The 26819-nt window shown below is 41.0% G+C and overlaps 2 protein-coding genes across 4 annotated transcripts; one reads left to right on the top strand and one right to left on the bottom strand.

Moving 5' to 3' along the window:
* Positions 1-464: 464 nt before the first annotated feature.
* On the top strand, positions 465-13042 carry scaf11 (SR-related CTD-associated factor 11). 2 transcript variants are annotated; one of them, XM_061668359.1, is made up of 15 exons: positions 465-687; positions 2481-2527; positions 2601-2749; positions 5209-5292; positions 5469-5548; positions 5633-5712; positions 5791-5828; positions 5905-5978; positions 6235-6354; positions 6471-6565; positions 7098-9236; positions 10305-10639; positions 11411-11551; positions 11636-11746; positions 11825-13042. In XM_061668359.1, exons 2-15 carry the CDS (start codon positions 2509-2511, stop codon positions 11918-11920), a joined length of 3561 nt encoding a protein of 1186 aa, XP_061524343.1. In that variant the 5' UTR covers positions 465-687; positions 2481-2508; the 3' UTR covers positions 11921-13042. The 2 variants fall into 2 exon arrangements, with proteins under 2 accessions (XP_061524343.1, XP_061524342.1); XM_061668358.1 differs by having other exon boundaries at positions 11627-11746.
* Positions 13043-13327: 285 nt separating this feature from the next.
* On the bottom strand, positions 13328-24910 carry slc38a2 (solute carrier family 38 member 2). Of its 2 annotated transcripts, none has more exons than XM_061668361.1 (16): positions 24827-24910; positions 23435-23542; positions 23262-23343; positions 23055-23170; positions 21744-21817; positions 21575-21667; positions 21274-21346; positions 19271-19353; positions 19135-19193; positions 18823-18987; positions 18654-18733; positions 18430-18530; positions 16251-16375; positions 16018-16159; positions 15075-15172; positions 13328-14978 (listed from the first exon to the last, which is right to left on the bottom strand). In XM_061668361.1, exons 1-16 carry the CDS (start codon positions 24838-24840, stop codon positions 14871-14873), a joined length of 1521 nt encoding a protein of 506 aa, XP_061524345.1. In that variant the 5' UTR covers positions 24841-24910; the 3' UTR covers positions 13328-14870. The 2 variants fall into 2 exon arrangements, with proteins under 2 accessions (XP_061524345.1, XP_061524346.1); XM_061668362.1 differs by lacking the exon at positions 24827-24910 and adding an exon at positions 24534-24819.
* Positions 24911-26819: the final 1909 nt, after the last annotated feature.

The following is a 26819-nucleotide window of genomic DNA, read 5'->3' as shown; positions in this document are numbered from 1 at the left end:
TTGCAATGAAAAACCTATTACAAAGGATGTGCATCACTGCTCCTTGGAAGTTGAGTTTCATAAAATAGTTTCAGCACCTAATTCCGGTCTTTAAAATAGTGACAAATACGGACCTTCACTATTTCACCTTTGGCTATGGATAGTTCAATTAAATTCTAATGTAAACAACTGTGATTTCCTATTGTCACTGGTCGGCTTTTGATAATTGAAGCGTTAATGACTTCACGCTCCAATTCTTGCAGCTCCAAAAATACATTTGGCACAGTTTCAGACGAGTTAGTTTTTTTTTTCGGCAGCACGGTACTGCCTCAGTTTTGAGTCTAAGTCTCTGCTTCGTATTTTCTTTTATTACAGCTACTGTTACATTTTGTCTCAGGACAACTGCAATTTATATTTCTTCAGTTTGTGCATTGGGTATTGGAAATTTCATCACTGGTCCTTTTCTGTGTAATGCTCGGTGTCTCCAGTCAGGGGAGCTCCTCGCGAAAACTGCGGGCCGCACCGCGAGACATGTGGCCGAGAATTTGTGAAATCTCTGCTTGGTTTTTAGCCCCATTACCAAACAACAAGTACCGCAATACAACGCGTAGCTTAGCGATTTGGTAGCCATTTGCTCGAAGAAGAAAAAAAGTTTGGAAGGAGAAAGCGTTTCGACGCGTAAAAACAAGGCACGGGGGCACTTTAAGGGTGAGTAAGCGACCGTGGCTTCTTTTGCTAACAACCCTCAAGTGTTAGCTTGTTGTAACGACGTAAGCAGGTGTTGTGTTGTTATCCCAAAACAGCTAGTTAGCTCGAGGAGATAAACTTAATCTAAGATTGCTACTACCCACCGAGACAACCTACGACCTTCACAGTTTTGAGAGTCATCAATAATAGCCGGGATTTAACTCGGGGCTTGCTAACTGTGCTAATACACCAGTAGCCACGGAGCTATTTGGTTGCTATTTTTGGTTTCGGCTAGCATTAGCGCACTTGCTAACCAATAACAACCAAGTATGGGCTCTTTTCTGCATTGGTTCTCGAACAAAACTGATCCCCAAATAGGTATTAGTTAATCATGGTTTACTCGTTAAAGTGAATTTTGATGTTAGATCTTCGTGTTGTTTAGATGGGGGAACAAAGGCTAATTGGTTTCACAACTGTGTTCATCGTTGTCATAGAAGTCGCATTGTTATGATATTCTGAGGTTGTGGAGCGACTTACTGCCATAACTGTCATGGTCAAATGGGTGAGAGGGGGGAAAAAAGTGTTTCTGTATAAAGTGTACATGCTATTTAAACCTGACTTTTCCTTGAACGCTATTTATTATACTGGTTATATTGCTTCAAATTCAATATCTAATTGAATGTGATTAAATGAAAAAAAATTCACATTTTAATTCGTCCAAAATATTTACCCGATATGGATCCATTACTATTATCTAAATGCAAGTAGATGCTTGATTTTTACAGTGTGATTTCCCCACCCACAGTTCTAGAGACCACAATTATCACAGGTATAAGTAGCAACATGACAAGATTTCCCAAAAATGGCAGTCTCAAAATACTAAATCTTGGTGGAATTGCCACACAGCCCAAGTACAACGTACCAATAATTGAAAATCGGAAAATGGCTTCCAGAGAATTTTTTTTTTTTTTTTTCGAAAAATGCCCTTTCTGAGGACGCTGTGTAATATCACCTATTTAAAAAATCCAGTCACAAAAGACTTTCAAATTAGAGTAAAACATATTTTATCTTTTTTTGAAAAAAAATTATTTATCAGAATATTTTTTTATTTGCCAAGTATGTCAAAAAGACAAGGAATTTGTCTCCGGTAGTTGGAACCGCTCTAGTACAACAACAGACAGCCATTTGACATAAAAACATAAAACAGTACGGAGAGTCACTGATCAATGAAAGGTTACAAATATGATCACTAGCACTTTACACAAATGCTAAGTCAAACTCACCTTCTGACATTTCCACACAATTATAAATGTTAGGGAATACATGCGCATTGAAACCGCAAAGTAGACCACGCACGCTATTAGTAGCTTCATTGGGAAAGAAACAGAAACCTATTTTCACTGTCACTGAAAAATAACTCAATGAATTAAACCTACAAACACCCACATTCCATCAGATTGCATGAAAGTAATACTAGGATTGCTTTGGCTGGAGCATAAAAGCAGCAAATAGCAGATAAAGAAGGATAGGTTCCAGAAAAAGGCAGCACTGCAAATATGCGTGGGGTTTAGTTTTAATACATCTGGTGCTTTCATCCTCTTGACTATGAAAACGCATGACAAAATCTGATGATGATGGAATACATTATAGCGCCGCTGCCCGTGCATTTCGAGATCAGTTACAGTCAGGTGTACTTCTATTGTATGTGTACAGTATATAGAGGTTGTGAAGTGGTGGACCTTTACATAATAAGAATATAAACTGCAAATGGACTTAAAATTGTTGTTGATAGCTGACGCTCATCTTTGTTGTAGCTGTGATTTGGACAGCCCGGGGCTGGACATGACTGGAGATGAAAGCGGTGAGTCTCTTCAAACGGTCATGTGTGACGGATTATAGCGTGTGTTATAATGTTATCCTCTGTTCTCATGTAGGTGGCCAGGGGCCGCCCCCTGATGGGACCGATCCCGAGGAGGCAGAGCGATGTCCTATTTGCTTAGGGGTCCTGGCCGGTGGAGACCTCGCCATTCCGGACAGCTGCTGCCATGTCTTCTGCCCTGGATGCCTCCTCACTTGGGCAGAGGTGATGTTCAACGCTGTGACGTTGTATTTACAACTCTGTGGATTTGTGCAGTAGTACCGTAATTTCTCAAGTATAATTTGCGTTTCCCCCCCCCCCAAAAAAATAATCTAAGGTCAATAGTGCACATTATACATAGGTTTAGGAGAAAATGAACATTTTGAACATCCTTTCACATTTTATAAATGTATGCCACCATCTAGAGCACAGGTGTCAAACTCAATGCCCGGGCGCCAGATCCGACCTGCCACATGATTTTGTGGCCCGCGAAGGCAAATCATGTGTGGCAACTTCCATGATTCTTGTTCAAATCTGTACCAAGATTTCAAATTGTCATATTTCGTAAATAACATTGAGATATTGCAAGCATTTTTGTGTGTGAACAATAGTTGAAAAACCCATTCCCCTAATTTCTGATTCCAATACAACTTTATAAATTTTGGGTGTAATAATATGATGAGGTGATTCTGCTGTTAGGCTGTTACAGCTGAACAGGACAAAAAATAAATATGATGATGTGATTAAAGATTGTTATGGTTTCACAGTCATAACGGCCCTCTGAGGGAAACTGTAACTACAATGTGGCCCGTGACAAAAATGAGTTTGAGACCCCTGAAGAGGTTATGAAAAAGCTGTACACTTTCATGCCAATATGCCACCGCCCCCTAGAGGTTATGAAAAGGGTGTAGCCTACACTTTCATTCAAATATGACAGGGGTACGTATGACTCCATATATGTAAAATTGTGCTCATAAGTTTACATACCCAGGCAGAATTTGTGAAATATACATCTATTTTTTAAATACGACTGATGACTGAACAACAACCATCATTAGTTTCTTGATGGTTATGTTTTGTTTAATGATAATGCTTTTCTGAAATGCTTGAGAGTTTAATTTGAATCCCATTAAAATAAAATTAAATGTTTCGCCTGGTCCTTCATGTTTTCTTTAAAGAATTGTACCCATCTTCCAAATTCTCCCTGGGTAATCAAACATATGAGCACAACTGTGTTTTTTCTCATTTACTAAATAAAAGTAAGGCTGTGAATTTCAAAATAAGAGCAAATAAATAAAAAGTATTACGTGTTCAAATAAAGTGCTTAACTTCAGAATAATTATTTGAAAAAACGAACAAAATACAGACAAGCATGGTTTGATCATATGGGTAGAAGAAAAATCATGCATTGTAAAAATGCATTATACATAGGTTGAAGGGTTTTCCGGAATTTTGAGGTCAACTTTGGTGGGGGTGCATTATACACTGAGAAGTTACGGTAATACAAAATTGATAAAAGGCTTGCAAAGAGGTGGAACATTTCTGGTAAATTTCCATGGGAAGTTAAGCTGGGGAATTTTGGAAATATTCCAATTTAGAACCATTCCATTGAATTTAACTGGGAATTGAGTGTAATGTAATGGAAATGTGTCATAGTATTAATGTAACCATTTGGCGATAAGCAAACATCCATGCAAAATAGATACCTCTCCTTGCCTACTTGCCAGGGCATTACAGTCCCTTAATTGCTCCTTTTTTGTTTCACTTCACTCGAGCGGCAGCGTATCTGAAGTTTGCTCGTATGTCAAATTTTGGCTCGCAACACAAAGCAAAAATGCAAAACCAACATAAAAAATATAACGGCCAATCACAAATACCATGTCGTACCACTTGAGCGTTCACAGGCAAAATATACGTTTCTGGGAGGGAGAGAGAGATGGCGGCAGTGTTAACTCTGAGAAACAGAGTTTTTGGAGTGTGGAACATGCTATTTTTGGTATAGTAAGTTTTTTGACAAGCCTTTGGCAAATGATTTGGAACTAGGAAGGACACTAATTCCTCACGGCTCATGACGATCCCCACCCCCGCCCGTATTATTCCGTTCTATCGAGGTTCCACTGCATATTGTTTTACAGTCAACCTTAACTTTATTTATAATTTTAAATGTGTAATGTACCTATGGATGAAAAACCGAAGAGTGGACAGTCTCTTGCCAAATGCACACAAGCTTTCACAACATCAATTTTGTTTCTGGTTACAAAATGACAGTAAGCCTGTCAGCTTATAATAAAATTATAATGAATTGAAATAAAGTGCAGTGGATGTGGTGCCTCAAAATGTTGTTTCCCGATAAGAGCAGGTCGCAGTTTTTCCGTCACGGGTAGTTGATTATTTGTGCCAGGGTCCACTACCTGATAAGTCGCCAACTGTATTTCATTTGCGATTGTCTAGTTTAGTCGCTTTTGGCTTTTCCCAGAATTTTGCAAACTTAGTAGAAAACTGTGTAAGCGGTCATAATGTCATTCTAGTGTCTAACAAAACTTCTTGGTGTTAATGGCTTCATAGAATTAGTGATGTGTGACATTTCTGCAAACCAATATAAAAAGTGTACTGTATTGTTGGGCAGCATGACTGCTTTGTACATTCCATTCTTCATATTTCCGTTTTGATTATTTTCTCACCAGTTGCAGATGATCCCTTCATGTCCAGTGGACAGACGGCCATTCAGGAATGTGTACAGATGGGATGGAAGCTTGCGCTGTGTGAAGGTCTGTTTATCCATAGTTGAAATCACGTTGCCTCTGATTCATTTCTTCCTTTCATCTTTTGATTAATATACTGAACACTTTTATTTCAGATGTGCACAATGCAATGTGATCCAATGCAAGATCAGTTACAAACTAATATTGGTGCATTAGTTTGATGTTGTTCGTGTTGTTTGAAGGTTCCAGTGAGAACACGAGTGGCTGAACCTGAAGCTGAGATTTGCGTCTGTAGAAACCCGGAACACAGAGTGTGTCTCAAGTAAGTATTTATTTTTTTTTAACCTTATCCATCTAAATATTTTCGACAAAGTTGGACCTTTTTGGGTTTTTTTTTCTTTCCCAGAAGCACACTGAGAAAAAGGTCCAGACAGCAAAGGGCAGAGAAGGTGGCCGATTCTAAACCGAAAGGACTTGTGTGGAAATGTGCGTTCCCAGCCTTCATTATGCATGAATTTCATGCTTGATTTTCATACATTTCTCATCTGTCCATTCCTCTACCAGGCAACAACGATGACACATCTTCAGTAAGCTGGAAAAAGGTTGGCTTTCGATTTTGTTTGGTACTGTGCTTTTTTTATTTGCCCCAGTTTTTAAACATACTGTATTGTATTCCAGGTGAGAGGGACAGAATGCTGTGCTTGGCCATCTTCTCCTTTTCTGTCATTAGCTACGTCTACTCAACAGGACATGTAAGTCAAACTTCGATTGTTAATGACAAACATACAGTATTTTGTGATAGTTGTCAAGCATATAGGAAATACTGTATGGTGTATGAGTGCCCCCTATAGGGGGACAAGGCACACAACTTTAAGTTTTGAACCCTTAGTACTTACAGATCTAATGTGTTAATGCAATACTTGAATTTATGAAACAATTTCAGGAAAGAATATTTTGCCTTGACTGAACAAAGTATAAATGACTCATGTATTGATCATGATCTTGCAGTACAGAGCCTATGTTGGTACCCGATGATATATTGTATGAAACAAAACAGTGCAAACGCCAGGTACAAGATTGCCCGTGGTTCTCTCCTGCTGCTCCCATTACTGCGAATGGAACCGCAAGGTAATGGAATTTTACTTACCACTCTCATATTGTTATTCTTATAGACTTTAAGATGTGGAAATGCATTAAAGCCTCATCTGAGCTCATTTACAGTTGATAACACCTCTTCCCTGCAGGTTCCTACCTGTTAATAGCTACCACAGTCCATTTACATTTGGACTCTGTTCATCTCCTATTACCTCCACTTCATCATTTGGGTCTGGTCATTTTGGTGAGTAATGTCTGACCCGTTAGTGTATGTGCTTCAAGGAATAGCAGTAGCAATAATGGTGGAAAACCTCTTGGAGATACGACCCTTCGTTCAGTTTTGCACATAGTGAACAATTCTTCCAAAAGAGGCTTCAGGCAGTTTATTGCCGCTCCCAGTTTACTGTTAAACGAAACATAAAACTAAGAGAATTACACATTGTGTATTTAAAAATAACAATGTAGCTTTGCTCTCGCTAAGTCTGTTTAGCTTAATGCCATCAAACAAAGCAAAATGCCATAGCTGGGGTAACAAATAGCATCAGTGTTGTACTGTTATAACTGTTTTATCAATTGATATTTGAACACAAACGGTGGAGCAACACACATAGACACTAAAATAAGAATACTCACAGGCATATATTCTTTATCCTCTGTGAGGAACAACTAATATTGCTGTGGTTTACTGAGGGGTTTTACTGAGGCGTTTTTAAACCGTTCCACCTCTAAATTGTATTATATATTTTATTTATTTCACATGGTTTGTGTTGTTACAGTTTTTCAAGGTGTGGTCTGCGCCATTACCTGTCCTAAAGGAGGAGAGAAACGTGGCGAGCGAGACTCAAACTCCAAAGCGCCCACCAAAAAAGCCGTCTCTCTACCGTCCAGACGATCAGGGCGTAATAGTAAAGCCCAGGCAGAGCCTCCTGTGTCCGACCCGTCATCGCCGCCACAGTCCAGCGTGTCAGACTCGGACTCATCTGCCAGCCAGGCCTCCAAGCCAGGCGGGGCATCTCAGGTGCCAGCTAAAAGGAAGGGTAAACAGGTAACAAACCGAAAGGCCAGCGGGAAGAGGAAAAACACAAGAAAAAAGCACTCGTCCGAATTTGTTGAGAGCCCGTCGGCGAGTGAAGATGAAGAGGGTGAAGGGGTTGACACCACTGACAAGGAAGATGAGAAAGATGAAGCAAAGCCTGAGATGAACAACTCAGATCAGCCTTCTGATACAGAAGGAAGTCTTAATGCAGACCACAGTGATGTTGGTTCACCTGATGGCCAACAAGCTGCAGAATCTTTGAACAGTAATGTGGAACATGACACTAACGAGACAGATAAAGACTCTAATGAACAACATGAACAAACAGAACCTGATGAAAACTGCCACCTGTCTTGTCCTTTGGTCTCCCCTCCGAAAAGCCCTGGGTCTGAGTACTCTGATGGCAAATCTAGCACAGAAGAGGAGGAACCCACTGTCATGTCATTTTCAACCTTAGACGATGAGAAGATCACCACGTCGCCGGAATCTGAACCGGACAACACTCTGGAGAACCTCATGTCTCCTGATTGCAACAATGTTTCTGAACAAGATGACAAAATGGAGACCTGTGAAGAAGGGTCAGAAGAAAGAAATAATGACAACGCCTCACAGGATCTCCAGACAGAATCATGTGACAGCCCCAAGCCTAGTTCTCCATGTGCTAAACCCTCAGAGGAGAAAGTAGCTGTCCAAGAAGCAAAAGCATCTGAGGATTCAAAGACACCTGAAATTGAAGAGACTTCAAAAGTTGACAATTTGGGCAAAAGAGTTGAGGATAAGGATCTATCCAAAGATGATACTAATGTTGTTCCAATGGACTGCAGTTCACCCATGAGTGAGGCTGGTAGCGGTACCATTTTGGAGAAAGTGAAAGAGAGCACAGCATCAGCCACTGCAGAAACACCTGTCTCCATTGCTGACCAGAGTTGCAAAGACCAAGGAGAGAGAGACCCGATCCACGAGAGGAAGAATGGGAGACAACGACGCTCTCGTTTCCACTCTCCGACGTCCTCCTGGTCACCCAAGAGGGACTCGAGACGAGAGGCGTCCAGGCGCTCCCGCTCACATTCGAGAGAGCGTGCCAGCAGCCCGCTCTCCAGCCACTCGTCCCGCACTCGCAGCAAAGAAAGAGAGCGCGAACGAGACAAAACGAGGGACTACGCCAGAAGGGAGCGTAGCCGTGAGAGGAAGAGAAGACGATCCAGGAGTCGCTCGAGATCAAAGTCGCGGTCTCCATCCAGAGCAAGATCATACAGACGAGGATACAGCCCTGAGTGGCCGCCGTCCAGAGATCAGTCACCCCGAGGGAAAGAGCGAAGGGGTGGCTGGAGGTCAGGGCAAGGTGGTGGGAGCGGCGGCGAGGCACGGCGGTGTCATGGAGGCGGTGGTCGCTTTGAGAACGGCGTGCCTTCCGAAAGGTCGCCGGAATGTCAAGGCTGGTCGGAGAATCCAGATTGGGTTACAGAAAAAACTCGCGGCGAAGCCGAGGGCAGAAACTGGGATTTTGGTGGCGGCTCCCGCTGGGAAGATCGCGGAGCAAGGGGACGCGGCGGCTATGAGCGAGGCCAGGGAGTTGGCAATCATGGCTTCCACAACCAGCAAGAGGACGACAGCCGCAGGCAGCCACGGAACAACTCAGGAATGGGCAACAATTCAGGGAACGATGCCTACAGCCGATTCAATGAGAATCGTGGGGGCAGCCGCAGGAAACAGGAGTTAGACTCAGGCGACTCTGTGCTGGACCGCTCAGGCTGGTCATCAGCGTCCAGCTGGGCGGTGCGGAGGACACTTCCTGCTGATGTTCAGGATTATTACTCCAAGAGGGAGAGGGGGGGAGTAGGAGGCTGGAATCGATCCGAAGAGGAGCAACCTGCAGCAGGTAAAGTGCGATTTGTGGTGTTAGTTAAAATCCTAGACTGAGCCCACCTACGAATTGTCCCACTTAAAAATGCTTTAAATTTTGGATTTATTTTTATTTTTTTTAAATTGTCAACTCACAAGATACAATGCGAAGAACAAAAGCGTCATGCTCATACAAGAGAAGGCTAAGGAGTACGGCTGCAACGATTAATCGAATAGCTCAAATCGATTAAAAATGTCAAAGCAAAACTAATGTAACTGTAACTTATGTTACTTTGTATCGAAATAGGTTGGCATGGTGACTGCGAAACAGGAGGTGAGAGTTAAAATAATGTTCAAGTTTGGGATCATTTTATACTTAAATAAGGACGATTTAGTGCAATGTGTACCACAACTGCATGTCTACTGTAGAACAAAAAGTATGTCAACCCAAAGAGTAAAAAAATAATACAAAATCCCTGTACCGTGCAATGCACGTTATTGTTTAATAATGCAAAATCAATATTCGATTATTTGAGGGAATCGTCTGTAGAATACTTGACTAAAAATAGTTGATAGCTCCAGCCATAGGTAGGGGCCTTTTTGAGGATTTAAACTTGAGGAAGATGCTGTTGATGAGATCTTTTGACTGGTTTCAACGGTTCAAGATGTCAGTGTCATAACAATAGAGAAATGGCGTTGGACGTTGAAAATAATTTCTAAGCTGCGAACCCTCGTCCATGAAAAGGTGGAGAAGCTACTGAAAGTTTGGTCAAAGGGCGTAAAAAAAAATAATAATAATAATAAAAAAATAGCAGTGAAGGGAGAACCGTGTATTTCTGTAAATTATATTTTATAATGCTGTTACTGTTTTTATACAGTACAATCCTCTACAGCCCTATTTTTTTAACAAAAAACAATTTTAATGTTAGAAAATATATTTTTGCTTTTCGGGGGGGCTGGAATGTAGTAATTCGTTTCAATGTGGAAAGTTGATTTGAGCATGGTCACGAAACAAATTACTCGTGAATCAAGGTCCCACTGTATTCAAAATCAATATCCTGAATTAAAAATGCCCCCTAAAAGCCTCTTAACGTTTTATTTGTAGATCCCGCTAAGAGTGAGCCTGCACCTCCGACCATACCGGGCAACGCTCCGATGCCTGTGCTGACCGCGATGCCGCCTCCGCCGCCTCCTCACCTGAATGTCCTTCATCATCAGTTCCCCCTGCAGGGCCCCCGCGGCCCCATGCCAGTCAGCTTGCAACCCGCAGCGCCTTTCGCCATGCCCCCTCCTATCCCTGTGCACGTCCACCCTGCCGTGCCGCTGCTACAGGTGCCCGCTCTCGGCGCCCAGGCGCTGCCGCCACCTCCCCCGCCGCCCCCTCCCATGCAACAAGGGGGCCAGATGGCCACAGCTCAGCCTGATGGGCAAACAACACAGGTATGATGCATTTAAACGACGATGCATTAGACTGCGGTTGGAGCATCCAATTTTTTTTTGTGTGTGTGTAAAAAGGTAAATATAATTATTAATATTGACTGTTGAGAGGCTGAAATTCTAAGGATTTGGACAGTTAAATTCACGAGATCTCTAAAGGATTAATTTAAATAATTATCGATTGATTCGTTGTCAATTAATTGTTGCACCTCTACTATGGAAGAAATCAAATGGGCTGAAATCTAACTAGCTCCTTAATACATTCCCGAGTTATCGGATTCTATCAGACTCAGTATCGTCCGATACTCAAAATCAAGTGACTTGACTCGGGTGCAAAAAAAGGAGATCAGGACATCCGTAGTAATAGTAGTTTTTGATCATATATTACAATTTAGAGTGCAGAGAATATCCACTCCACATCTGTAGGGCTGGCAAAATGCAACTTTCGGACTGTGTAATTATTTTCAGTTTAGTCTGCACTCATTACTCTTCTCTTTGCTGGCTCATCTTGAAAAAATACTTATTTTATGAGTCTTGGACATTCCTGGTTACAAAACAAACAATATTTGCCGTTTGAAACTTCCATTGGAGAGAAAATCACTTGCGGCTCCTATTCTTTTTCATTTGGCGTTTTTTTTTCTTCGTCAGCTTAAGGAGCGAGTTCAAAATGACGCTAGTCAGATAGCGTTTTTTATGATATTAGAGCTTCTCGGGCCTACAAATTTTGCATGCAGGGAACACCCTGATTCGTTTCTATTCGCTGGTTTACCCTAGATGGGCGCTTACGGAAAACCGGGCCTGCTTCTCACTCCAACCAAAGTTGGCCAGCAAGCCGTCAGCCAGGTGCAGCCTTCATCGACGTCGCAGCCAGCTCAGCATCAAAAGGCTCAAGCTGACAGCTCCAAAAAAGAAAAGGTAACTTACGATCGCCCTTTTTCACGGTTATATTTGATGTGGATTTCTGTAATACAAATCCTGTTTTTGCTTAAGAAACAACAGATCCAAGAGAAAGCTGTAAATGAAGTGAAGGCGGCTATCAAACCTTATTACCAAAAGAAGGAAATCACAAAGGAGGAGTACAAGGAGATAGTCCGCAAAGCAGTAGAGAAGGTAGGCATTTTCAGATATTGCAACTCTTCTGTCAGCAAGCATATTAGATTTATATTATTTGTTGTTTTCTTTCCGCAGGTGTGTCACAGCAAGAGTGGCGAGGTGAACTCAAGTAAGGTGGCCATCCTGGTGAAGGCCTACGTAGACAAATATAAGCATGTGCGCAAAAAGTGAATTGGCACTTTGACATGGCGCAGCGCTGCCCTCACTGACCCATTGTGCAGCTCAAGTGCAATTTCCTCTAGCTGGAATTTAGCCTCCAGACCCAACTACAATGGAGAGCCATGATTTCTTTTTTTTTTTTTTATATCTACCTTTTAATGAACTATATGTTTTTTTTTCTATAGATTTTCATATTTTGTTAGAAAAAAAGAGACCCAATCAGAAGTTGTAATCCAAGAGCCCTTTATTTTGCATAGATCCTGACCTGCAGAGCTACTGTATGGGGAGCAGGGTGGTGAATTGGGGAGGGAGGGTGGGAGATTTGATACAAGAAAATGCAATGTCACATATGCTACTATTATCGAGAGAATCTTCTGGCTGATACAATGACATTTCACTTAATGGAATCCTGATTTCACAGCCTATTAAAATATGTTCTTTAAAAATATATATTCTATAATATTTCAGATGAAAGAATAGCCCTAACAATATGATTATAACTGGCGCCCTGATTGGTTGATGATGTGTCAGGATAGCCATTCGGCGGTGAGTCTGTAATATAAGACGCACGTCCTGGGAGGGGACGAATCAGGTTAAAAATAACCCCCATCTGAATGTGTAGTGAATGTCCATGCATTAAGCTGAATTGTGCAAAGTATCCAGAGAGTAGTGAAATAAAGTAGCTGCTTCCTGATTGGCTGTGGGTTTTACTTCCATTCCATAGAAATAGCCTTGTTCAGTGTTTCCCAACTTTAATTGAGCCAAGGCACATATTTTACATTTGAAAAATCTCAATGATGTCACAAAAAGTTTATACTATAGTGTATATTAATATGAATGGCAACAGGTGGATACACAGGTTAATTGTACCTTCTCCCATCTAGCGTAAGAGTCATTGTTCTGCCTTTCGTACATTCCTCGCATGGTTGGATGAAAAAAATGTGCATTATTTGTAGTCTCAAAATAATTTTTACGACTAATTAACACGGCACGTTGCAGTGGTGAGAAATTACTGGCCTAGTTCAGTAATAAGGCATTTATTTCAATTATACATTCTGGAATTATTTACAGTACTTGTCTACGAAGATAGTCTATGTTTACCACCAAGGGGCAGCATTGCACCAAAAACTCAAATAGTTGCGCCCACACAACGCAGCATTTATCTACTGGAGAAAATATTTTATCGATATCGGAAATTTTTAACATTGACGATGCTATGTATGCTCATTTTTAGTCTGGCTGATTTGTATGACAATACAAGATAGTAACACAGTATATTTTATAATGAACCTTAAATGTCTTTTATGGCGGCAGCTAGCTGATCAGCCACCAAAAGCCTTTCTGCAAATATTCATATTTTGTGACTCCATTCATGACCTTGATTATGGATTTTCATTTGATCAAGTTTAAAATTAAGAGTGAATTTAAGTTTGAATTTAATTGGACATTAATTACAGGATATACATGGTGTTTCATTGAAACAAGAATGTAACACTGGTGGGCAAAGCCCTCTTTACCCCCAAGCTCCGTAGATGGTTGACAGACTCTCCAACCAGGGGACTCAGAAAGGGGTACAAGGGGACTTTTACGTTCTCAGTGGCCTCGACATGAAACAGAATTTCCACAAAATTGACAGTAGGACATTTCAGTCAGTCTTGACAGATGAACAGTTGAAGCTTTGACTTTGCTGAGCAAATTAATTCCAAACTCCCCAGTTTTTGTTTTTTTGGGGGGATTTTTTAACAGCTCCAATGCATCATTAAAAAAAACAAAGTCCAAATGAAAAAAAACAAAACAGATATATACAGTTGAACTTGATATATGTACATATATATATACACATACAATATAATATAAATATAATAAAATAGTTTACATGAATTTTACGGTCTTCCATAAATAGATGTTCGACAACAACAGTTTGGTGTTGAGTTAGTGTTGGAAGCACAGTGTGCTGCCGTACGTGCACAAGACTTTTTCTTTTGGTATGTTTGCTTTTCAACGTGATGTGATTTTGTTTTTACATTTACAAGTTTTGACAGGCATTTCTATGACCACGACGTGGTCAAATTCAAAGCATTCTCCCAGGAAGAAAAAAAATATAATTTTTTTGGGCCGCGTCTCCTCAGACGCGTGCAAACTACTCCAACATCAGCAGTTTCCTAAACAGTACATTTTTTTTTTTTTTTTTTTTTTAAGAGTCCAGTGAGTTACTCTACAGCTCCCAGTGTTGGCGATAAAAAGGCAGGTTTTGTTGTTTTTTCCCATTATTTGTTTTTGTACAAGGAAAGGTCACAAATACTGGTTCGGCGGTGTCATAGGCCCTCATCCATATATGAAAACAAGTCTGGATTTTCCACCAATGTGCTGAACAATAAGTGCTTTTCAGTACAGTGTACAAATACGCTCTATGGGTATACGTTTGGCAAACAAAAAAACAGTTCTGAGCAAGATGAGCAAAGTCTGTTGCCTCTTGCGAATGTTTATTTGAGGTGGTTCGCACCGTTTTGTCAGCAGGACTTGTTGACGTGTGAGGTCACAGCCGCACTCATGCAAACAGAAAACCGTACCTGAGTGTCAGCTGCTTTTTTTTTTTTTTTTTCTTTTTTTTTTTTTTTTTTCTTTCTTTCTTTCTTTCTTCCAACTCTCCAGACGACCTTGACCTGTTTCGTATTGTTGCTTTGAGGCACCTTCAGTTTTTCAACTGTACCAGAACTACGAAAACAATAACATTAAGGGTAAAGACAAAGAAGTTATATGAAGGCCCCTAAAAAAAAAAAGCAGGGAAAAAATAATCACCATACTTGTGGTGTGGACAAAACAGCAAACTGTACAAGTTCGGGTGTACATTCTCTCGGAATGGCATAGTCTGTCTCTCAGGCAAAGCCAAGCATCAAGTCTTGTGTCTTCGTTTTAAAATTTGATCTTCATTAGTTTGGTGACCTCAATCCAGCGCCGACCCTTAGTGTCCGCCTGGGTGTTCCTTGGTGGCATTGTGGACCCAGTCGAGGATGATGAGGCTCATGCTGCCGATCATGACCACGAAGCCGCACAACAGGAAGGCAGTGGCCTGAGGGGGAGGCAGAGACAAAAAAATCCAGTTGAGCTTGTTTGCACTCGCTTAGCGTTGCGCAGCATGACAAGGAAGGGAGTTTTGCAAACCTACCCCGATCTTTTGCACAGATTTCATCGACTCCTTCTTGACCAGTTTGATGTAGAAAGCCGAGGGCAAGATGAAGATGAGCATTGCGGCAGCAGATGCACCTGTGTGAGCAAAGAGCCTGAGATTTAGGATTCAACGCTCCCAAGTAGAAATATTTCGTCATTGTACTGAAGTAGATATTTTTTTTTCAGGTACAGTGGATAAAAAGTCCACACACTTGTGTTGAAATGTTTTCTGCTATTAAAAAAATTAGACCAAGACAATTAAAAACCTTCCACCATTAATGACCAATAAACTTTACAACTCAACTCCTTTTCTGAAAGGGGATGTAAAAAAAATACAAAACTGTGGTTGCAGAAGTCTGCACACACTCTTACAACTTTGGATGTGGCTGTGTTCAGAATGAGCCAATCACATTCATACTCATTTTAAATTGGAGTTAGTCAGCACACACCTGGAACTATTTAAAGTGCCTTTGATTAACCCCAAATACGGTTCAGGGGTTCTAGTAGGCTTTTCTTGACATCTTTCTAACAGAAGCCTGAAGGTTTTGTTCTTACACTGACCGGTATTTGGAACTGTTCATAATTCCTTCCACTTTGATGAAGAAAAACAGCCCCAAAACATGATTCTACCACCATCATGCTTCATTGTCGGTAGGGCGATGAGCAGTGTTAGTGCCAAACATATTTGGGTATTATGAGCCAAAAGTTGAACCTTGTTTTTAAAACTTAGCAAAAACACACTTGAAATCTCCCAGACACGTAGTAAAAAGGGGTTATGGTCCAATAAAATCAAGGTTGAACTTTTTTTGGCTCGTTACTTCTTTCAACCTTCAGAGATGACATTTCAATGTAAATGGAAGTAGTAGAAGAGTGAAGTCAACCAAGCTTGAGTTCTTGATTGACTGAGATCATGGGGTCATATAAGGCACAACAAAACTCACCGATAAAGCCAAAGATGTCTCTAATCGTCGGGACGAAGATGACCAGGATGTTGGTGCTGGTTAGCAGGAGCACCGTGATGATGGTGTGGCGGATCCAACTGAACTTGGAGGCGCACAGGAACTGGTTGATGGAGGTACGGATCTGCAGGAAGACGAGGAATGTTCACAGGAGTCCGAAATGGGACAATTTGTTTCATTTCTTCTTTTCATTTTTTCCTTTCAATGACACTTACAGGGAAGAGCACCACGGGCACGGTCAGGGTGACAGCGGTGAGCACAGCGAGGCGGACGATGAGCAGGATCACGTCGAACTTGTAGACCTTGGAGTAAGTGTGCAACAGCTCGGACTCTACGTGCACTATGGGTGGAAAGAGAATGCAAAAGCAGAAGATTAATTACTATTGTCTTCGTGAGGGTCTAAGACACTTGTCATTAAGAATATTTTTAGAAAGAAAAACAAGTTTGAGAAGAGTGCATTGGAGGATGGATTATATTCCGCAACCTAACAATGCTCCCCCTTTGAGATAAGGGAGAGGTTGCTCTAATCATTTTAGATGGACAGATGTTCTGAAGGCTTAAATTGACAGTCTTCAAACAAAAGCATTTTGTGTGTTGTGTTGTCTTGTTTGAACAAGTTTTCTACATTTTGCTACCAAGAGGAAATGGACGCCATGTTTTGTTTTTGAAACCTGCGAAAATAATGTAATACTCTGTAGGTCAACATATGTGACGCAGTTAAACATTTAGAGCGGAATAAAGTGTCCAAATCTCAGCTCGGTGTTATCGAGAGCAAAGCTAAAACCCATCAACATTTTCTTTACATGAAAAAGGTGCAGTCTTTGTTTAATTTTGTTATTACAGTATACGGAAACTGCTCTACTGTGATTTCCATGTATCCAATTTCACTTGATTGGTCCAATAATGATTATTCATTCACTCCAAATCGTGTCACTACAAATGCATGTTCATTTATTTATGCCAGCGATGTATAGTGACAAGCAGAACAATGAAATTTTCTTCCAGTAGATAGCAGAAGGCGCAATTATTTGTGTGGTCAACCTGTCGCCATTAATATAACCGAGTAATAGCTTTGTTTTCTACTAACTCGGCCCAAATTCACACTGAGTAAGTACATTTGTGCGGAAGATCATGATTTCAGTATATATACTCATTTTTCTTTGGTGGTGTACCGTGTGATGTAAAATGCACGTGCCTTGGCTCAATCAAGGTTGGGAAACACTGCTCTCGTACATGCAGCGATAGCTCAGCTTTTAGTTCAAGGCACTTCTATCTTGTATAACCAACTTGAGTGCATTTGTAGGACCACTATCTTCCCCGCATTGAACGGGAACACAAATAATACTGTGGTATGTTGGCATCGCGTGGCCGTTTTCACATTGTTGCATAACTCTCACCCTGAGAATCTGGTTACACTGTCATTCTTGTTTTATTTCATTTGTAGTGACAAGGCTACTCCCCTTAAACTTTGGATATTTGACATTTGGGATGTTGACCTCTGTAAACTTATGCTGACATTAATTAACTTCCCGTTGGAAGCTCTTAGAAAAAAATATATATTTGGATGTACCTTCTCCTCTAGTTTCACCCAAAGGACTCATTATTATACTCGTATCTGCCAATTTCAACCATATTTCTAGCAGTCTTCTAACAATGACAAGCAGCCAAGCAAACGCACAGCTGAAACTACAAGTCCCAGAATGCATTGCGATAGCTGTACTGCAGTAGGTCGAATCTACGTTCGCGTTGGTCGGGAAGTCACTCGTTATCGCTCATGTCGCTAGTTTAAATCAAGTCGAAGAGGTAATTATGACACACGGAGTATTTACAAAGGGAATTCACAGTTATTTGTCATCGAAATTGTGTCCTGTGTACAAATTACTTATTTAGCTTATTACCTTAGCCCTGTCGACAGGGGCTTAGAAGGGTCAAAACACACCTTTGACACTTTTTATAGATATTTATGGTTGAAAAAATAATATTAAATTGGACATTAGTGAATAAAAATAATTTAATTTCGACTAGTCTTTGCCTCTTTCAATTTCCAGTCGGAAACAGGTGTTTCTGTCATCATTTATTTTTACACAGCTGACTAATTAGGTTAAATGAGATTTGCCAAATTGGGAAAAGATGATATATGTTTGCAAACAGCATATTCCACCTTTCATTTCCCTAAAAATAGATCTTAAAAAAAAAGAAAAAGTAAACTTGTCCGAGTCCCCAAGACCTGAATTGCAATAAAAACAGCCCATAAGGCTTATGTAACTGTGTCAAATCAGATTTGTTATTTTACAGATTGAAGAAATGTGATCAATTTGTCCGTTCAAATCAAATTCAGTCTGGATTAGCTAATCTGCTGCCTGAACTCGTGTTCACCTCTTTGGAGCAACTCACCGTTGAAGGTCAGATATCCGAAGAGTGCCGCCAGGAGGTACATGACGAACATGGCCAGGAAGGACACGTTGGCAACTCCTTGCATCCTTCTCTGGGAACGGCTGTGCGGATGGGGAGGGAAAGGTCCATGTTTATAAAAAAAAAAAACTGATAGGAAAAAAGCGACCTGTATGGTCGGATAAGGGAGCAGCTGCGGTCTTTGGACCTATGTGAAAGAAACTTACTCTTTGAGCTCCTCGTACATGGGCAGGATTGCTGGGTGGCACACAAAGGCGAAGGTCAGGATGGGAACAGCGTAGACAGTCTTGGGAGGGGAGAAGAAAATGCACATTAAAAATTGCAATCTCTAAAATGTTATAAAATAGGTTGACTTGTCATTGTGTTTATTTATACCTGAGAGTTGAATACAAAGTATTTGGGCGTGCAGGCATCACTGTAGTCCACGGCGGTTGCATTGTTGGGAGATATGGTGGCGTTGTGGCCGTTACTGAATGTCTCGTTCTCGGCGTGGACATTGAAAGAAAGCGGGCATGGGATCTGGAATTTTTTGATGATCACCTGCAGGAACAAATCATCATTTTAAGTATGCGTAAAGACTCAATGCCAAGTTTTTAAATAATAATAATGCTTGTTTATTGGCTTTTCAGCTTGGAAACAGATGATGTGGTAAATGTGGAATGGGGACATGGTGCTTTTTCCACTCACCACAATGAGGAAGAACACCATGCAGAGGAGTGACAGGCCGCTGGTGTATCCAAGGTAACCTAATGAGGAGAAGAGCAGCATCTATTTAAAAGACTGTAGAATGCCCTCTTTAGTTTATTAGTTTGGTAATGCTTACCTAAGTTCCGAAGCAGTGATAGGGGCAGAATAATGAAGAGTGACACAAGCAGCACCAGGTAGTCTCCGTTTGTGTACCATTCACTGGAAAACATAACAGAAATTATACATTTGTCTCAATGTCCCACACTATCAATTGATTTCGATCAAACTATTGATTTTGATCAAACTAAGTTATTAACTGTACAATTATTGTGGCCGTAGTTTGTCGTGGTTGATAATTGCAGTGTGTCGTATTGTGTTTAATTTATTGAATTGAATCCAATCAGCATGTATCTCATTCAATTGTGCAAGTGTACCTCATTTTGTATTTTAACCTATTCAGCTGCCTGCTTCCCGTAGGTCTTAATAGTTACTTGTCAGTTAAACTTCCTGTGCATCATCCTGTAATTGTAATATTCAATGACTATACACAAGTACAGTCTGCTTTTTAATGGTCAGCTCATTTGAATTATGACTACGTACGTGCGTACATACATACATTACATACATTTACAGGGTGTATATCTCATCTCTCCTGGCTGTTTTAATAATAAATCAGATCTCAATCAGTGGTTCTTAAGCTGTAGTACCTCCTAAAAAAAATACTTAACTCCCAACGTAACGCATCGTGGCCAAAATTAAAATATAGTTGTGTAGTAGGCCTAAGCGTTCATTGAAAACATAAGTAAATGTACACTACCAGTCGAAAGTTGAAGGCACTTTTCCGTTCCATGGCGTTAGAAAGTGTTTGACTGGTGGTCTCTGTCTAATATTATTGTAAGCCACTAAAATTACGCACTTTGAACATTAACACTGCTCTTCAACATAGGAAACTAACGAAAGAATACATTTAAATAATGGTTCAATTAAATCTATTGCGCATAAAGTGGACTAAAAATTTTACCTTAATAAAAGTGTAAAAAGAGTTTTTAAAGATTGAGTGCAAATGCATTGTACCAAAAAGTTAAATACAACTGAATTGTACTGAGGCAACGATTCTTTTGCGTCCCATTAGAGGGAGCTACTAGTAGTACCGCACTTTGAGAGTCACTGCTCTAGATGTCTGCAAAAACGCCGCCGAAAATAGCAGATACAAAGATGCATTCAGAGTGGCCGCCATCCACTGCAGGAGGGATGCGAGGCAAGCTCGCGGCGAGTGAGTGAGCAAACCAATCCCACGCACGCACGCATGTACACACGCTTTTGTCTCCATGCGGCACCAGCTGCAGACGACTAAAAGGGTTCTTTGAAGGACGACTTGGAAAGACTCCATTCCCCCTGCCACTTAGCCATGTGCCTCCTCACCTCTAAGTGCACACACAATCTATCCTTTCACCTGTATATTACATCCCTATTACAGCTGTATGCATATGCAACTATTTCGTACGAATGGACGTAAAGCAGGATTTTGATTGTCCGTTAGATTTGAAATTAAAATACCTTCTGAGAAATGTACAGTTTTGATTCACACTGTATCAACGGCAGTGGTGTAGAAGTGCATTATTTGCCACTCTTTGTGGCGCTAGTAGTGTGAGTTGAGATTCTGAACTAAGGCATCACATTCATAAAAATATCCAAAAGTGTCAGTAAATAACAATATAGGTGCCTGCTGTTAAACTAAATCAATATAATATTTAAAAAACGCCTAATGAGGGGCCAATAGGTGTATGCTGTTGGCCCGTTCATTAGGCTTCATTAGAAAAAAGCATCACATATCTGACCCACAAAACTCAATTTTGTCTTTTACTGTGCGTTCCAACCAATGTGCCGAAACGATTAAATTTCACTCACAGGAATTGGTCCACTTTTTTTTTTTTCTTCAAATAATCATCAATGTATGCCAGCGACGTATGCTGACAGGCAGTATAATTAAATGTTCTTTCAACGGATGTTATAATTCACCACATTTTAACTCAAGATTGGGAAACACAGGTTCATTTGAATGATGTTAAAACCACATTTTTCCACGTGTGTATGGTTGCTGGTGCCAGACTTGATTTATCTGGTGGAAAACGTACTCACCCGTTACTTCCTGTAAAAGCCAGAATGACAATGGGAAGCTCGTACTTGACGATGAAGAGGTAGCTTGACATGGCTGAAATGACAAAAATAAAGCATATATTTTTATTAGTGTAACCTTCAAGGTAGAGGATCCCAGGACAAAATTAGCTTGCACAAATATTTGCCGCGTGGTTCGCTTGTTCCGTGGAATTGGAACTGCTTGCAGAGTGACTCAAGTGATTACTGGAAGCTGCCCCCCTTTTCTCCACTCCCTTTTCCTTTACACAATCAAGAGACTGAGTGGTTGTGCCATAACGCTGACCTCCGATGTTCTGCATGGTGATGGAGCAGGAAGCGGCCAGTTTTCCGGGCATCCCGAAGGCTTTGTAGCCCAGCTGCTCGTACACCAGCGCACCTGGAACCGGGATCATCAGGCGTCAGGTTAAACTGCTGTCAAGATGCAATGTTTGGATTGTGAACTGTGGACCCACCTCCTTCATTGGCTGTCTTCAGCAGCAAATGCACAGAATATAAGGAGAAGATGGCGACGGCCACAAGGAGGATCCTGTAAAAATAGAGGGATATTTAGTATGTTTAGGTAAAAATGGGGTTTATACGAGTGGATAAATCCACTTTTTTATCCGTTGCATGACTTCATTGATTAGCTGCGTGTGCTTGTTCTCTTTATTTCGACTTGTGCGTCAGCGCAGACTTTGAGGAGAGAGTGAGTCACATTCGTGGCATGAAGTCGCATCGCAAAGGTTTTCCTCTTAGGACTCTTCATATGCACTGGGGGTATTATTAGAATATGGAAATTAATCTGCAGTACACTTGAGAGGCAGAGCTTTTTACTGGCATGTGACCATCCTCTTCTCTGACAGTGGTCGATTTTAGATTGTGTATTTGTACATAGGGGTGGTAAATTTCCGTTGCAGTTCCATGGGAATTTAAGATGGGAAATCTGGGAAAATATTCCAACTTGGACATCCATGCAAAATAGATAGCGCTCCTTGCCCACATGTGAAGGTGTTACAGCACCTTAATTGCTCTTTTTGACCCCACTTCACGAAAGTGGCAGCATATCCAAAGCTCGCTCGTACCTAAAATTTTGGCTCACAACACGAAGCGCAGAATCGACCAAGCGACGGCTCGTAAATCGGAAAACCTGTAATTCCGTTCATTTGTAAATCATGGTACCACTGTACCTGCAAAACTCAGGCTGTTTGAGGCAGGATTATACGATAAGAGTGATTCTCGACGTGTCGTACTTGTACCATTGGTGGAACTCGGGCTCCCTCTAAGTGGTTCACAAAAAAACTAAATAAATAGATCACTGCCTCAGTTCAGTTGTATTTAACTTGAGTATTTCCACTTAATCTTTAAGAACTCTTTGTTTTTAAACTTTTATTTGGGTACAATTTTGATTTAACTTATGTGTAATGCTGTCCATTTTCATGAAATCATTTGAGCACGGTACAGTTTTTTACTCACATATATTTATGCACAGTGTTGATGTTCCAACTAAAATTCCCAGAATTTTGCGATCCTATTCATACACCTAATGTTGTACCGTACGTGCACTTTATCCTATTATCCACTTTTTGTAATCCCTGCCCTGTACGGGAACACGCCCTGATAGATAGCGGCCTTTACTCCCATCCATTCACTCAGCACACTGGTGGAAAAGCAACTGCAGTACACTGGGCGCCTACGAAAACTGCGCTATGAAAAAGTAAGCCACGTCAAGTGGGTATTTGCGTACTTTTGATGACAAAGAAAGTCCAGAAAGGTCATATACTTACACAAATAGTGCAATGCCAGTGTTGGCCATGGCGTAGGACAGCCCCAAGATTCCACTACCCATGATGGCGTTGCCCAGATTGAAGACAGACATGCCAAAGGAGGCATTGCCTTGGTGCTGTGGAAGGGGAAAAAAAACCTCCTCAAATTAGGAAAAACAAAAGTGGATTGTTTGCTTTGAACATTTAAAGGGCAGAAACGGGTCTTACATATTCTGTCTCATAGTTCTTCTTCCCTGGGTTTTTGTCCGGGAGGAAGTTTTCACTCTCCGGATCCATGTCTGCATATTGCCTTTACAGGGAAAAAAATACATTCAGATTTTTGCTTAATTTACGTAGATGCTTGGATTGTATTAATTTTTTTGTTTGGAAGACTTCCTCACTCATTCAGTGGGACCTTCCTCGGACAATCTGGGTAGTTGTAGTCGTTGCTGTTGGTGCTGCTGTTATCGTCTTCACGAGACAAACGGCTCATCTCGGTTTGTTTCATGCTGCAAGGGAAGAAATGACTCATTTGATTCCAATCATGAACACCTCAACAGGCCTGGGAATAATCAATATTATAGTGTGCGAGCTCAATGCTGGGTCATTTGACTTATTGGTGAAGGGAGGGGAGAGAAAGAAGAGTGAGGAGGAGGGGGGGGGGGGATTTGGGGAGGGAAGGGGGGGGGGGGTTGACGCACCGGCAGTGGAAAAATACCAGACCGGCTCTGAGTCCTCCCTACATCACCTCAGCCCCTCTACAGACGCTTAATGACAAAAAGCCGCAGTGTCGATTTTCCACAAAATTATTTAAAAGCATAAAAGAACATAACGGGGCATGTCTACGCCTTTGCAGCACATCATTAGGACTCAAATTACAATGTGGTGACTAAACCTTTAAGGTTAATTGCCATCTTCAAAATCGGACATCTTGTATATTTAGTTCATAAAGTACACATATGCGGATCCCACCCAAGTAGGCCATAAATTGTGTGCCCAGATCTTTTTAATCACATTATGTGTCATGACCGGCTCCAGTGGAAACAATGGCACGTGTTGTCCGTTTATGGGCATGGCGCTCATGTCTTTTTTTCCACCCACTTAAACCCTGATGCAACATCGCACTCCGATTAGACCTCTTTTCCTCAACATGCCACACGTCATGTATCATATCATGTGTATTAAGTCACATCTGCAGCATTTGTCATCATTTTAACACCGCAACATCAATGACAAGACGTCTTTATTTATTCATTTCTTCTGAGACTGACCCAAGAAGACATAAGAGGGATTCAAATGGAAATAGTCCCATTTTTCCTCACTGGTTTAATTCTAAATCGCATAAGAAGACACCCCAAAATCCATCAATAATAATGATAGAGCAACAACATCAATTAATGAGTTAATTATAAAAAAAAATGTATATGTATATTTTAAACCCTTGTCTTCATACATCTGGGTTTTCTTCCTGTTAAGAGCATGACATGCTGGCATTCTTACCTTTTGAGAAGATGTGGCTGGATACCTGTAAAATCCCTTCAAAAAATCAGGTGGATTTGATTCGTATGATCACACACAAAAAAAAGACTCCAAGAACTGACTGATCCTTGTAAATACAATGTTAATTAAAAAAGAGGATGTTTGTTTATTGCCAGACACAAATTAAACAAATCAAAGAGCAAAGTTTGAAAAACGGAGGTTTTTCTCAGGTCAAACTGAGACCAAATTACCCCAAAATACAATTTGCACAGAAATGGACGAGTATTCTGCTACAGTGAGGGATGTGTACTCACCCTTTATAAAGCATTGCATCAGCCTTGGCATGGGGGAGGAGGTGGGGGTTGTGAAGAGTGAGAGAGGAGGAGTGAGTTTGCACTTGGAAGGGGGAGGGGCGGTGAGTGGATGGGAGAAGGCATTTTACACACAGCCAGTGACGTAGGGTCTGTATACAAACACAACACACTGTGACCTGGAGACACTCCCCTTTTGGTAACAGGCAGGAATGCTGTAGGGCACTATTGCACCATGGTATTCACGTGTCTAAATCATGGGAAAAAGAAAATCATCATGCTGGTGAATTAGAACGGGGGTGCGCAAAATTTTGGGGGAGTTTCATTTGAAACGCTATCAAAGGTGAAGTAGTGACGGCCCATATTTGTCAGTATCTTAAGCATTCTCTTACAAATTGGATGATTATCTCTGCATTTAGATGCTGAAATTATTGCCAAGAAAATATCTCTCGGTGGAACTGGAAAAAAAAAAAAAAAAAAAAAAAAAAAGAATTAGGTTACATTCTCCCTGCACATAGATCAGCCCAGTATTAAAGGTAGAGCGTGACCCCAGAGGCCGGGGTGCCTGTCGGTCCACGTTAGGGCCGTGAGAGTGGAGCTTCAAAGCAAACCTCCCAGTCAGAAGGGGATTACGCGCAGACGCTGTCATGTGACGACGGTCATCCTGATCCTCATTCACACACTCTCTTCTTCACTTCTTGAGGCTCAGGTGCTTGGAAAGCTTCCACAGCTCTGGTTTCTAGTTTATTATTAATGCGAGAAAAGACTGTAACGTTGGTTAAATTATTAACTGGCATTTCCTCCGACAAAGGTGACTCATACTAAAAATACTACTCCATGGACAATAATGGTCATAAAAATGTGAGACCGTGGTGCCTTGAGATATAAGTGACCCGACTTCTAGGTTTTTTGAGATAGGAGTTGTCGGTCGAGCAATTTGCACAGATATTGTCTCTCCCAGTCGAAGTTTACTGTCAAACGAAACATAAAACAAATAATTACATGGTGTGTATTTAAAACAGCCACACAACATTCCCTTGTGCTAGCTTAATGCTAACTCACGGTGCAAAACGCCACAGACAGCCTAACGAATAGTCGCTGTGTAATTACGAGTGATGCACCGTGAATCAACATTCTTGGCCAAAACTGATGAGGAAACCAAGACCAGAAACCAAAACACCGAAATAAATGATAATGCTAATTATTAGTACAATTGCATTTATGGTTATGACTGTATACTACTAACTTCATGAAATAGCCTATCCTATCATCAAGTTTATTTTCATATCAGTCAATATCAATATATATCACAATATAAAAGAAATCACTTATTTCTTATGTAAAATGTTGTCTGTTACTGTTAACCTTTTGATTTATTTTCTGTTAAAAGTTGAACATAACATGGAACATTGTACAACAGTGTAAGACAAGTCAAACGTATAGATATTCATAAACGTGTAATCTGACCATGCAAAAGTTTTCCAGTTCCAATTTACGCTCAGGGAACTGGTAACGAGGGTCCATTAATTTAATCATCCACCTGAATCCCTCATTTTGAACTGTGCTTACTGGTTGGATGTCTTTTGCTGTACAGTTGATTTGTTCTTTTCAGATTGGGGCAACTGTGTGTCTGGGGGGGGGGGGGGGGGGGGGGGTTACACGACGACGTTTTTGACAATAAGGGCCCGTGTGCGGAGTTATTTTGGTGTTGTAAAGTCTCACAAGAAACAGATAAGTTTCCCATGGCTGCAGCTGAAGGCTACAAACATTAGCGCCGGCTGTGTCTCGCTGCTAATGTACCGTGTGTTAGGGGGGAAATGGAAACAAATAGAATTCAGAAATGTTTTTGGGGGGCTTTTTGAGTTTGGACCACTTGAAACTTGAAAAATAAAGGATTTTTCTCCTAATTACGCTGACTTTTTTGTACAAAATCCTACTTACGTCTCTGCAATTTACTATTCTGCAACTGTAACCCCTGCTACCTGCACTGTCACGC

Source organism: Phycodurus eques, chromosome 22, assembly GCF_024500275.1.
Source record: "Phycodurus eques isolate BA_2022a chromosome 22, UOR_Pequ_1.1, whole genome shotgun sequence".
NCBI classification, from domain to species: domain Eukaryota; kingdom Metazoa; phylum Chordata; class Actinopteri; order Syngnathiformes; family Syngnathidae; genus Phycodurus; species Phycodurus eques.
Note: the sequence above shows the minus strand (reverse complement) of the source record. Positions and strands in the feature narration are given on the sequence as shown.

Excerpts from the sequence above, each read along its gene's own strand:
- scaf11 (XM_061668358.1), top strand. Across the intron at positions 2,750-5,208 it reads GCCTCCTCACTTGGGCAGAG|TTGCAGATGATCCCTTCATG; the intron begins GTGATGTTCAAC and ends TTTTCTCACCAG. Across the intron at positions 9,237-10,304 it reads AGAGGAGCAACCTGCAGCAG|ATCCCGCTAAGAGTGAGCCT; the intron begins GTAAAGTGCGAT and ends TTTTATTTGTAG.
- slc38a2 (XM_061668361.1), bottom strand. Across the intron at positions 23,344-23,434 it reads AGGAAGGTCCCACTGAATGA|GCAATATGCAGACATGGATC; the intron begins GTGAGGAAGTCT and ends TTCCCTGTAAAG. Across the intron at positions 14,979-15,074 it reads AATCTGTGCAAAAGATCGGG|GCCACTGCCTTCCTGTTGTG; the intron begins GTAGGTTTGCAA and ends CCTCCCCCTCAG.